The sequence below is a fragment of the Moesziomyces antarcticus genome (assembly GCF_000747765.1).
Source record: "Moesziomyces antarcticus DNA, scaffold: scaffold_v10004, strain JCM 10317, whole genome shotgun sequence".
Classification (NCBI taxonomy): Eukaryota; Fungi; Basidiomycota; class Ustilaginomycetes; order Ustilaginales; family Ustilaginaceae; genus Moesziomyces; species Moesziomyces antarcticus.
The window spans coordinates 900,348-913,177 of record NW_014639006.1 but is presented as its reverse complement, the minus strand read 5'-3'; the positions used below and the strand labels follow the sequence as shown (position 1 = coordinate 913,177).

The following is a 12,830-nucleotide window of genomic DNA, read 5'->3' as shown; positions in this document are numbered from 1 at the left end:
GCTCAGCCATGCAGCAATTTGCCTCTCGGTCTGTGCCCTCCGTGGCCTGCCTGCCATGCCCCCTTCGCACTTCGGGTCCCTGTCTCAGAAAGTGAGATCTCTCCTACTCACTCGTGCTTGCCCTCCTGCAGTCGACGCCTCCCCCTCACGGTATGCACTCTTTGGCGCTGGGGCAATGCACCAACGTCACCGTTTCTCATGTTGGCACTGTCGCCGCACCAGCTGGCCTCTCCCTCCTTTGATCTCTTTCCTGGACTCTATCAGTCAGACTGTTTGGACTTGCCTCTGGTCCTCGCCTGGCCTCGCTTCGCCGCCGCTGCTTGCCCTTCCCTTTTGGCTTCCGCTGCCGACGCCGCCGCCGCTTCTTCATCTCCCCGCGACACCTTCGGTCTCTTCGCACGCGATTTCCCCCTCGTCGCTGTCTTCATGTCCAGCTCCTGACCCTGTAACTGCATCGGATTCGTTCGTTCGCACCTTCCTTCCCATCCACATCGTCGCAGATCTACGTCCTCGACCCTCCTCCTAGCCTTCGCAACGCTCAGCCTCTCGCGCTCGCGCAAACCTCGCATCGTTGAGCTCCGCATCTCATCGTTCCGCCTCCCCCCCGGTCGACTCGGCTCGTGATCATCTTCGAGCAGCTTGTCGCGCCTTCGGCTGTCCCGCATAGCGAATAATCGTCGGCACGTCTCCGACTCCAACCGGCTTTCTTGACTTTGCACGGTGCTATCGCGCACTTGTCTCGCGGATCGCCTCTCCCGACGGATTCACCCTCGACTCGTCTCGAACGCCACTTCGTTTCCAGCACATCCGAGCTGCAATTCCCCCTTTCACTTTCGAACAGCGCCGCTTCTTCGACGGAGGCGGAATTCGGAACATGAGCACAAAGTAAGTGGCGGCGCCTCTCAGCCTCTTCGCCTGCCAAGATGCAAGCGCACAATGAAAGCTAGTTTCTGACCCGATATGAGTTCATTTCCCGCCCATTTCACAGCGCTTACATGGAGCAGCAGGCCAGCTACCCTGCGCACTACGGCGCCCTGCCAGACCGCTCCGCACAGGTCTTTGGCACAGACGCTCACGAGCCACGAGCTCCTCGCCCCTTTGAGCCGACGCACACCTCCAACGACCCCTATGCTACAGCTGCCGTGCCGGCACACCCGCAGCCGGGCGCAATGGCTGAGCCGCACTCGCCCATGTCCAGTAAGTTTTCAGCTTGGTCCCCAGGCGTTCTGCCTTTTATGCAACAGTTGCTGACCCGAACCTCCTGCGCCCACCCACCGATTCACGCTCACAGGTTATCGAGGAAGCTTCTCGCACAACTCGTCGATGGGACTGCCGCATCACCGCCAGGACTCGATTTCGTCCATCTCGTCGCCCCACGACGTAACTGGCGGCTGGGCGCCCTCATCTCCCGGTCTGACCGCGAGCCGACACGCCTCGATCTATTCGCTCAACGGCCAGTTCGACCAAGTCGGTCTGGGCAGCAGCATCGACAGCGGCTCCACTGGCGGTCACTTTTACGATCAGTCGCCCCCCATGCATGCGCAGGTTCGCTATGCACAGGGACAGACTGCGGATGCCCGCCGATTCTCTCTGGATGAGCGCGCAATCCGCACCCAGCCGCAAATGGGCAAGTCGGGCCTCGTTTCGGCTGACTACCAGGTGCCTGGCTCCTCGGGTCGCCACTGGCCCTGGGGCGCCAGCTCATCGTCGGCCGTGCACGGCCGTCACGCGTCCGTGTCGGCAGCCCCGCCTCAGGGATACGACCACAGCCGCATGGCCTATGGCGCCAACTCGGGCATGCAGCCTGCATACGGCTACGATGCCAACGCCATGTCGGCCATGTCGCCCACGCGCTACCGCTCCATGAGCAGCTCCGCCGCCAGTGGTCGCGCATATGGCAACCCGTACGGCGCTCCTGGTACCGCCGCTCACGCCGTAGCTGCCATGGGTTACGGAATGTCGCATCTCGGCCCAGGCATGATGCTTGAAGGAGACATCCCCGGCGGACCCGGTCCGGCTCGCAGGGCCAAGTTCAAGCGCAGCCGCACCGGCTGCCTCGTTTGCCGAAAGCGCAAGGTCAAGTGCAGCCAGGACGGTACACCGTGCAAGCAGTGCCGAATCGGCAAGCGCGACTGCCACTACGACGACAACCCGCAGAAGAAGAAGACGAACAAGAAGGAGCGCTCGGTCGGTTCCATCGACGGCGGCAGCAGCGAAAAGGGCTCCAACGGCACTGCGCCGGCTCTGTCGCACATCGGCTCGGACCCTCAGGCTCACAACGGCGCGATGAACTCGGCCGACCCCTACTATGCCACCATGGGCGCCCTCGACCACCGTACCGACTCGAACGGCAGCAACGGCGGCGGCGTCACCTTTTCGATGCCCTTCTCGTCGCAGCCGACCACCGTGTCTGCGCACTCGTCTGCTACAGACAGCACGTGGTCGAACCCGTCGCCGTTTGCGCCCGGCCCGCACGGCGAGAGCCACCCACAGACGCATTCGGTCACGTCGCACTCCGACAGCTACGGCTGGCCGACCAAGCAGGAGCATGACCCGACGCAGCCTGCCGCTTACACCGACCCAGCGGTCGACCGCAACGCCGGCTACTGGAACCAGCATCCTACCTCTTACCCGCCCCGCGCTGGCAAGCTCGAGGTGACGGAATCTTGAGCTTGATCCGAATCTACAGCAGCATGATGCTGTGAGGCGGATCGCGAAATTCCCGCTACGCAGCATCTCACTTGCTCCCTGAGACGGCTGCGCCTTTCTTGGACGGTGTTCTCATTCAACCAGGACCTCATTATACCTTTGACCCATCTTCATTGCAGCCCCCGTCTTAATATTTTGCCTCGACTTGGGCGGGTGGCGCTGCGGCTTCGCATTGCGCGTCGTGGCAGCGCTGTCACGCCTCTTGATCGCGTTCTCGTCTCTGTTTCCCGCGCTTTCGATCCACCTCGGCGATGTTTGCGTCGTTTGTAAATCGTGTACAATGCAAGCCTTGCGTTTTCTTCGTCCCTAAACGCGTGTGCCCTGCCTTGGGTTGCAGAAGCAATGTTGTCTGTGCACTTTGGTCCCGAGTTGCGGTCGAAAGAGGAGCGGCAGCCACGTGTAGGAGCGTGCACTCGGATGCAGGGTGCTCATGGCGGAAAAATGATGCAGCTCGCTTGCCTGCTCGCCTGGATCGGAGGCGATGCGATACCGAACGTGCCTAAGCGATGGTCTTGAGCCTCGCTAGCTCTCGTTGTCGCCAACCTGCTGCCGAACGATGCAACCCAATGCTGCCTCGCGTCCGTCAATGGTCATGCGCCATTAACGAGATCGCCGCAAGCGGGCCGCGACCCGCAGATAAACGGAAGAAAAGGGTATACTTTATTCCTACAAGCAAGGCAAGCAAGTGACATCGCCGGTGAGGAGGCTCACGATGACGATCTGGTGGGTTTGTGGAAGGCAACGAGTCTCCAGCGACGTGCGTCTTTGGGGTGTGCGACGACAATGTTGGCGCGCAGGAAGAGCTCGATGATTGCATCGTCGACCTCGCCGCCGGTGCGTCGGAGTGCGAGCTTAGATGCGCTCACCCACGGATCTAAGGGATGGTCCCAAGCCTGGTTCATAAACTCGTCCAGGTAATGGCGCAACGTCACCACCTTGCGGTTGTCCGCACCGAACAGGGCACTGCCCATATCGATGAGTTGGGCGAGTAGCTCCTTGAACACGTGCTCCTCGCGTCGGAACTTGCGCGACAAATCGCTGTCCACATTGAAAAAGCGCCGTTCAGAGGAGGTCAGCATATTTGCAGAGCGGCGGCAGGGCGAGTAAAGAAACTTACCGTAAGGCAGATTCCGAGGTGAGATCCTGCGTCCGTTTACGCTGCAGCTGCGCAAGACGCCTGGTGAGCCCCACCTGCACCACATCCAAATCGGCACGCAGCTGCTTCTCGCGCGCAAGTGCCTCGCGTTCCGCCCCAAGCTCCGCTTTGAGCATGTCAAGAGCCGACGCGTACTGTGTGTTGAGATCGTGCAGCTCGCTGCGAGTGCGAACGTCGAGCACCGTCGCCGACTCCAGAGCCGGTGCTTGCTTGTTCTCTGCACAGAGAGCGTGGCCAACATCGCACAGCCAGAAGAGGTCAGCTTTCGCGGTACATTCACGGCGGATTCGAAAGTGGACTCACCTTTTTCCAGCGCCGATATGGCAAAGTCGAGTTGTTGCCACTCGAGTTCCAACCTGCGCTGGTCATCATCGGTCTTCCCATCGGTTCTGCCCGCGCCGGTCCTGGCCAGCTCCTCGAGTCTCTGCATCATGTCGTTTGAACATGTCAGTAAGGCATTCACTTAGCTTCGCTGCGAGGAGACTTACCTTGTCTAGCGACTTTGCGAGCGCATCGTTCTTGGCTTTTTCATCCTCGTATACCGCCAGCAACTCGTCTGCTTTGGCCTCGCTTTGCGCGTCAAGCTCGAGTTGATCCGAGCCCGCTGCTGTGACAGATGCGATGAGTTGTGAGCGCTGCTTTGTCCGGTTCGCGGCTTCTTGCAGTGCCGCCTCGCGCAGAATCTCTGCCAAGTCGTGAAAGTTGCTTCCTGTCATAGCTGTCGGACGATGGATATAAAAGCCCTCGCGAGCGCGCCAGATAGTGTTCTCCAGTTTGCAGCTGATTAAGTGCGAGTGTATCGTGTTGCGCGGGAAGCTCGGACGACGAAGGCGGTGTGCGGCAGACGAGGAGCGCGAGGTTCGAGGTGTTGTTCTTTTGGACCCATCAACGCGACTGCCGCGAAGGGAGGGTCGCGTCGTAGTCCCGAATTCCGTGACTTTGGAAGCTGCGCTCAGGCACCCAGCCCAAAAAAAAAGTGGAGTGGAAGGTGCTGAGTCGTGCTGCATGTGCGGAGCTGCCGCATGTAGAAATGAAAGGCACTCCCAAAAGTCGCTTCTCCTCCCACCATCCATCCAAACGGCTCGTTCCGTCAGCGTCTCAAGAGTCTCATCGACAGCTGATCGGCTGATCCGAAGTGCTGATCACCAGGATGACAGCGGCTCTTGCGAGGTGCATGCGCGGTAGCGCCATCCGCACCGCATGCCTCCTGCCGCAGTCGCCAACGCTGAAGCTGGTCGCATCCAGGGCTTGGGCGATACCAGCAACATCGGTGGTTGCTGCAACCAGAAGTCACCGTATTTCACAGCTTAGATACGCGAGCAGCGCAGCGGCAGCACCCATCACTGATCCTCCAGAAGAGCACGTTGTCAATGACGACGCCTTGGCTACTCCCGCTGCTTCGTCGGCTTCTAGCCCGAAATTCTCCCTGAGGCCGTATCAAGAGGAGTGCATCCAGGAATGTCTCGCCGCACTCGAGAGCGGAGTGACTCGTATCGGTGTCTCTTCACCCACTGGGAGCGGCAAGACGACCATCTTCACACATTTGATTGACCGGCTACCTCCACGCCCGAACGGTGGCGATCGCGTGCTGATCATGGTCAACTCAATCGAGCTCGCGCTGCAAGCCGCCAATGCTGTCACCTCCATGTTTCCCGACAAGACGGTCGAGATCGAACAGGGCAGCAAGTACAAGGCAAGCGGACTGGCAGACGTCACAGTGGCGACGTACCAGACGCTAAATCGCAGCCAACAGCGACTGGACAAGTTTACGCCGAGCTGCTTCAAAGCCGTCGTGGTCGATGAGGCACATCATGCCGCCGCCCCGTCGTATCTCAAGGTGCTCTCGCATTTCGATTCACACATTGGACTCGACGCCGAGGCACGCGCTGCGACCGACTCGGACGCTGTGCCCGTGTTCGGATTCTCAGCCACCTTCAGCCGCCACGATGGACTGGCGCTTGGCAAGGTCTTTGATCGCATCGTCTTCCACAAGGACTTCCTCGAGATGATCGGAGAGAAGTGGCTGTGTCCTATCCGATTCACGTCCATCAAAGCGGACATCGACTTGGCATCAGTCAAGCTGTCCAACTTCAATGCCGACTTTGCCGCGTCTTCACTCGCTGCCGTTGTCAACACGCCTGTAGTCAATCGGCTCGTGCTCAAGGCTTGGCTCGACCGCGCGCACAACCACCGACGCTCCACGCTCATCTTTGCGGTCAACATCGAGCACGTCCAGGAGCTCACGCATACCTTCCGTCAGGCCGGCATCGATGCCCGCTATCTGCACGGTGGCACGCCCATGCTCGAGCGCCGCCAGCTGCTCGAAGACTTTCGCGCGGGCGTCTACCCCGTCCTTGTCAACTGTGCCATCCTTACCGAGGGCGCAGATGTGCCTGCTATCGACTGCGTCCTGCTCGCACGACCCACACGCTCGCGTAATCTCTTTTCCCAGATGATCGGGCGCGGACTTCGTCTCTCCCCCGCTACGGGCAAGCGCGACTGCCTCGTGCTGGACATCGTCGGCAACATTGAAAAGGGCGTCGTCTGTACCCCGACTCTCTTTGGCCTGGACGCAGAGGACATCATCGAGGACGAGTCGCCCGAGGGTCTGCTCGAGCGCGCACACGAAGCCGAGCAATTCGACTCCGCTGACGTCGAGGGCGACGCCGACCCGTTCGCAGTCGAGCTCGCCGACCCGACCAAGATTACATACATCGACTACGACGATCCGCACCAGCTGCAGCAGGCCATGCTGGCGCGCTCCAGCGTAGTCGAAACCATGAGCCCCAATGCCTGGGTCGACTGCGGTGGCCAGACGTACATCCTTGACGTGCCTCGCTACGGCTTTGTCACCGTCGAGCGTAAAGCCAACTCCGACCACGGCGACGGTTCCGTGCCGGCAGAAGGTGCGGAGTGGACATCGTGGTTCACGCCGAGCAATTCGGATGCGGACGAGGCTGCAGCGTCGATGGGACGTGATCCTTCTTCGGGCGCGGGCGGGAGGCGCTGGCCAGGTGCACGGGGCGGCTCTCCATACCGTCGCCCACGCCACGCTTTGGACGCGCCAACGCTCGAGGCGGCTGTGCGTGGGAGCGACGTGTACGTGCAGAAGAACGTGCTGCGCAATGCGCCGCAGCTGTTCGCCATGCTCAATCGCCGCGCAAAGTGGCGCGCGACCAAAGCAACTGACTCCCAACGTCGACTTGTCGAGAAGCGACTTGGTCTCTCAAAGCCGAGCCAAGAAGCTGAGGGCGACAAGGATGGGCGGCGTACACGCGCGATGCGGTCCGCAAGCGAACTCACAAAGGGACAGGCGAGCGTCATCCTCACTCGCCTCCTGCATGGCGCCAAGGCCAAGTGGCAGCAGAGAGTCAAGAGGTCCAATAAGGTCTGGCGCGCAAATGAACGCGAAAAGCAGAGGAGGGATAGAGAGACCGTCCGCGTAGGCCCGCTGTATTGACGGATACGCCTGCAATAGATGCGTATATACCCCCGCGCACAATGAGACTGTCTGCCGGCAGTGAGCTGTGTGTGATAGCGGACCAACCCACCTTGTATTGTTCGGCAAGTGCAAAGGCAGCATGCATGCATTGCGCCTTGGGCATGCAACGACTGGTGGGCTGGAAATGCGGTTCTGCATCAGCAAAACTTTTCTTCGTCCACTAGACCGGAAGGAGCCAGTGCATCAGTATAAGAGGCCGGCCATATCCGGCCCTGCTGATGATCGCCCCGTGATGCTAGATGCCATCGCCTGATCGACTTTGCTCTCCTTCCAGTTGCGCTCCTTTGCGATGCGATTTCGTACGCTTGCGCTTCTGGCGCTCTTCTGCGCAATTCTCCCACTTGTACACGCCAACAGACCATCTGCATCCGTCGACTCGGAATCCGTGCCGATACAGCAGCTAGGGAACGAGCTCGCGCTTGCCTATCAACGTCGCCATCACGACGCTGTACTTCATTCTCGACCCAACACCTTCCGAGCAGCTACGATGGCCGAGAATCAAAAGCATATGCTACGGCTATTCAGCACGCTCCGCAACGCGCATACGGACGAGGAACAGCGCGAGCTTCTCCAAGAGATCAGCGCGCTTCGTCGCTCCGGCTACCGCTTCGGCCCGGAAGTGGATCCCGGCCTGTACGTGCCGTTTGGATGGCACTGGGATCGTTCTAAGTACGGTCCGTATCCTGCCGACAGACTGGCAAAGAGCGCGTATGGAAAGGATAGGGGCGCACTACGGGAGGAGATTGAAAATGCACGCGAGGCACTGGACCATCAGACTCTGCACGAGGCAGTGGAACAGAAACTAGAGCCTGTGTTCACGGACGATCCGCTGGTGCTTCGAGCTGCGTTGGAGCTTCATAGCGAGCGCCTGGCACAGGGCTTGGTGGGTCAGGCAGAGCGAGTGCTTGCTCCGGTCGTCAAGATCCGCTTGTAAAAGGCTGAGTCCTGGGACGAGAGTCAAAAGAGTTGACGTTTACTTTTCAAAGCTCCGCAGTAGTCGACATGTAAAATAAGTTTACACTTCCGAGCGTGTTGGCATACACTGGTGCTCTCGTGCGAAAACGTGTGATGTGCCAGTACAGATGTGGTGATGCATGCACAGCTATGCTTCTGAATGAACATACTGCGATGGAGTGGGACCAATAGGAGACTTCATGTCGTCCAGCACTGCATTTTTCTCGCACCACAAGCCGAGATTCTGCTGGTTCAATCCTTCCTTCTGACCACATCCGATTCCCAACTGCCTCGAAGCCTCGAACCTTCTGGCTTTGCTGCGATGTGGCATCCCTCAGTGGCGCACGTCGCGCTCGTTATGCTCCTCCTACAAGGTATCCTTGCAAGCGGCCCCGAGGTGGATAAGGCGACGATAGGCAGGAAAATGTTGAAGGACTATCGAACACACCGGGAAGCCCTCGCTGCTCGAATGCGCTCGACCTCCTTTTCTCCGCAGACTAGCGCCGAGAAGGAGACTCTCATGAAGCAGTACTTCTCCACCCTCTCGAACGCCCCTCCTGAAGAACAGCCTAAGCTGCTTCAGAAGGTCAACGACCTTCGTCACGCTGGCTACCGCTTTGGGCCCTCGGTCGATCCAGGCCTTCATGTGCCATTTGGAACTCCTTGGGAGCACACCAAGTTTGGTCCCTATCCTGCCAAGAGGCTTGCTGAAGGCGCGTACGGCAAGAGCAAGGCAGCTGTGGAGATCGAGGTGGAAAATGCGCGAGAGGCACTCGATCACCAGACGCTGCGCGAGGCTATGCATGGACGCATGGAGCCGGTCTTCACCGAGGACTTGGAGCTGCTCAGGAGCGCCATCGATTTCCACACGCAGAGGCTCTTGCAGAACGTCGAAGAGCCTGTCGAGCGCATCCTCGACTCTGTCCAAAGGCTGGAAGCCTAATCGCCGGTATGACGGCCTCGCTTCGGGGCCAACTTCAACCATCCACGAATACCGTAGACCGACGCAATGTTTCATCTAATGCTGTTCGTCTGCTGCCTCTTTCCATGGGGAATTGCACGCAACACGGTCCGTGAGTCACCTCCAAGCATAGACGCAAAAAATCGCATCTACTGTAACGTGCCTTTCATATTTCGTCACTGCGGCTCTTCACGGTATCACATGAACCAAGGCACGGCTCATCCGCTGTGGCGCTGTATGGTATCATAGTAGATTGTGGGTATCCATATGAATCCCATTGAGGCCGTGTTTGCATTCTTGTCGCTGAAGGCGGACGTGAATGCCGCTCTCACAAGGCTGTCCCAGGAAGCCATCCGTTGCCAAGCTCAGAAAAGGGATCGGAATAGCGAATGGTCCCGCCAGGGCTGTTGTAGGTTATAAGCAGCCTCGTTCTGCTCTCGGGAACCTTGATACCTTCATTCAATCTTCAGAATCCCTGTCAGCCTCAGCAGAGTCTTCTCGCCACCGACCAATGTTGCTATCGGTGCTGAAGTGCGAGGTTGGTACTTTCTTTGCCTTCCTACTGATCTCGTCCGCATGGGCTCGACCGGCAGGCGGAGGAGAGTGGACGATCGGGCAAGTCCCCACTGCAGACCATGAGGATGCGAACCCATGGAGCGATGATGAACCATGGCACGCTTTTGAGCCCGGCTCGAGCTCCGTTGACAGCCATGACGGATGGGCTGGAGCCCCGTCTGCCTCCTTCTCATCGGTTCCCGAGTGGCGAGAGGTGCAAGACTCCTACCCCTCTTTTTCCTCTTCAGGCACCGACCAAAGACCCGCTCTTACCCATGCGGTTCAAGCCGGGCCAGAACAGCATCCGGGTATGTCCGCCTGGCAGCAATCGCCAGAGCAACATCATGAATTGGGCGCCCCTCAGCAAGCTTCAGGACAGTCTCCTGGACTGAGCACCTTTCAGCAAGCTGCTGAGCAGCATCCAGATATGTCGGCTTCTCAACATCCTCCAGAGCAGTATGCCCGGATGCACACCTTTGGGCAAGCGCAACATCGACTTCCTGGAGCGTCCACATCTCAGCAAGCACCAGAGCAACTTTTGCACACATCCGTCTCTCAGCAAGCTTCAGAACAAGCTCAGCAGGCTCCAGTGCAGCGTTTTGGACAGGTACCAGGCTGGCTCGACCCACCGAACACGCCCAGCTGGTTCTCGGAGGGAGCGGATCGTCTCCTGGGCATCAGTCCGTTGAGGATCGCTTCGGCGCAGTCGATCTTTGATTGGAAACGAAGGGAATGGGAGAAGTGGAGGAACAACATGCGACTGGCGATGGGCCGTCCGCAGCTGCGGATCACGCCCGTGGACCTGTCACACGGAGGGTATGATCGGGTATTCATTGCCTCCGATGGGGATGCTGTTCTTGGGGCATATCCGAGTCTTGATGCACTCCAGCAGGCAGCCCGAACCTTGCGCAGAGCTCCTCTCTTGCAGCTGTCGGATGCGCCGGGCAGATTGGAGGACGAGAGGGTGATGCGGCAAGTGCCCAGTGACTCGCGCATCTACATCTACCTCAACAGCCGCCGAAACATGGATTTGATCAACCGCGATTACTTCCTGGGTCATGCACAGTTTCTGCCCATCCAAAGAGACGGACTCGATCGGAGCACTCTCAACAGGGTGTTTGGCAACCCGCGCAACCAGTTTGTCTTGCCTCCACGCGAACCGGGGGGACTTCCGCTGGTGGTGATGCGCCACTCCAACCGTGCCCACGTCGGTTCAAGTATGATGGAAGCCTTGACTGGCAGATTGGGCGAAATGAATCTCATGTCGCTCTGGTCTCCCATCCTTAGCGACGGGCGAAGATTTACGTCGGTGCTGTACGGCATTGTCAGCTTTGACGCCAGGTACACCTTCGAGGTTCAGCAACATCTGCGTGCGCACGCCCGCAGTCAGAATGTCGACGACTACGCCTTCATGTATACGTTCCGCTCGGCGCTGGAACATGCTCCGCGCTGATGGTCATGCAGGATGCCCACCCCTTAGCCGTTGCTACGAGAGCTTCTTCATGCGATGTCATCCCAAGTCCTTCACATTGCTTCCTTGACTTTGTGAAGCGAACAGTGGTGCTCGCGAAACATTCAGGGCGGGCCGCGACTGTCTTGGCGTCATCCGCTCGTCATATCACAACGGAGCCTGTGAGATGGGTATTTCACCTATGGACAAGCCCCTGCCGGCAAGTGCTACATCAAGGTACAGTCAGCAAAGGGCAGCGACTCCCAACGACAATGCATTTGCTCCGACCCGCCAACGAGGTTGTGCTGTGAGCAAAGAGCCCCGCAAATGAAAGCACCTACTTCATGGATTAATACGAAGAAGCATACAATTGGAAAAGAGTATACCGTGGCATACCGTCGGAGTGGCGTGGGAAGCGCGCGGGATGAGCAGTGTGTGGGAGTGGGCATTGGAGGATGTCCATTGCCTCCACCCTCACCCCTTCTTGCACACGCCAAGATGCCTTGCGCCTATTTCGGCCGCAAGACTGATGATCTCGACGCACTCAGGTGAGGGGCCTGAATCGCTGCGGTGGCCATGTGCCACAGTGCGACCGCGATCTGGTGGGGGAAAGGATCCCTCGCGTGGATATCCTCGGGCTGCATCCCAGTTGACCCATTGCGAGCTGTGCTCTTGACAATCCAGCATCCGCATCGTCAGCTGAACATCGAACAGCGTGGACCCTCGCGGCTTGCAGCCCGAACACCAGCTACCGGATTGGCATGGTGATCTTTCTGTATGCGGCGCAGTAACAAGTTCGGCTAGAGACCAGCAAGCGCGATGGCCGCCACCTGCCAGTGCAGCAGATCACCACGCGACGGGTAGCATGTTTGCATCGACGAGTGGCAGGGGATGTTCCTCCGGTATCGAAGGGCGAACCAGCGCGCGGCCAAGCAAATGCGTTTGCGCAGCCTGTGTATCTGTAGCATGCACATCAACTCCGGCCAGCCAGTGAGAAAGTCGGAACGCGGCCTGTTGGAGAGGCGCATTCCTCGCTACACGCGGTGAAAAGATTCGTGCCTTTCAGCCGCCGATGAAAGTACCCGAACCGTTTCGCTCGGCTCGCAGAGTACGCTGTTCTATTCGGCCACGAAGATAGTGCAAGAGAGTCCTTGCTGTGCTTGCAGGGCGATCATGTTCATCGACTCAACATCCTTCTTTCCTCGAGCATCCTTGGCGCCGCCCCGAGAGTCAGATCCTCCTACGCATTTGATGAAAGTCCTCCAGTCGGCCTTCTTGTCTGCGCCTGGCTCTGCTCACAGAGCCCAATCTGCTGATGATCACTGCGCTGCGTTGCTCGAATCCCAAGAGCCACTTGCATCCCCTCATGAGCGTTTCTCGAGCCTCGTCGCTTGCGCATTGTTTGCTTGGCAGCTCATAGTGCGGCGACTTGCATGCACTCTGCCCACCCATCTTTCAGTAGTGAATGTGCATTTGCTTGGCCAGAGCGGACGATGCAGCATGATGAAGACGAAACTCGTTGTTCTGCTGACTCGGCGCTGCA

At 58.9% G+C, this 12,830-nt stretch overlaps 4 protein-coding genes across 4 annotated transcripts; 3 read left to right on the top strand and 1 right to left on the bottom strand.

The window, feature by feature from the left end:
• Positions 1-198: 198 nt before the first annotated feature.
• Positions 199-2,670, top strand: PAN0_004d2450 (uncharacterized protein; the record flags this gene model as incomplete). Its single annotated transcript, XM_014802394.1, has 4 exons — positions 199-420; positions 668-885; positions 989-1,197; positions 1,292-2,670. The coding sequence occupies 4 exons, from the start codon at positions 199-201 to the stop codon at positions 2,668-2,670; spliced, it is 2,028 nt and encodes a 675-aa protein (XP_014657880.1).
• A 746-nt stretch (positions 2,671-3,416) lies between these two features.
• PAN0_004c2449 (uncharacterized protein) lies at positions 3,417-4,581 on the bottom strand (the record flags this gene model as incomplete). Its single annotated transcript, XM_014802393.1, has 4 exons — positions 3,417-3,747; positions 3,827-4,082; positions 4,169-4,289; positions 4,354-4,581. 4 exons carry the CDS (start codon positions 4,579-4,581, stop codon positions 3,417-3,419), a joined length of 936 nt encoding a protein of 311 aa, XP_014657879.1.
• A 434-nt stretch (positions 4,582-5,015) lies between these two features.
• Positions 5,016-9,264, top strand: PAN0_004d2448 (p-loop containing nucleoside triphosphate hydrolase protein; the record flags this gene model as incomplete). The annotated part of the gene is made up of 3 exons (XM_014802392.1): positions 5,016-7,243; positions 7,725-8,297; positions 8,514-9,264. 3 exons carry the CDS (start codon positions 5,016-5,018, stop codon positions 9,262-9,264), a joined length of 3,552 nt encoding a protein of 1,183 aa, XP_014657878.1.
• A 529-nt stretch (positions 9,265-9,793) lies between these two features.
• On the top strand, positions 9,794-11,290 carry PAN0_004d2447 (uncharacterized protein; the record flags this gene model as incomplete). The annotated part of the gene is made up of 1 exon (XM_014802391.1): positions 9,794-11,290. One exon carries the CDS (start codon positions 9,794-9,796, stop codon positions 11,288-11,290), a length of 1,497 nt encoding a protein of 498 aa, XP_014657877.1.
• Between the last annotated feature and the right edge of the window lie 1,540 nt (positions 11,291-12,830).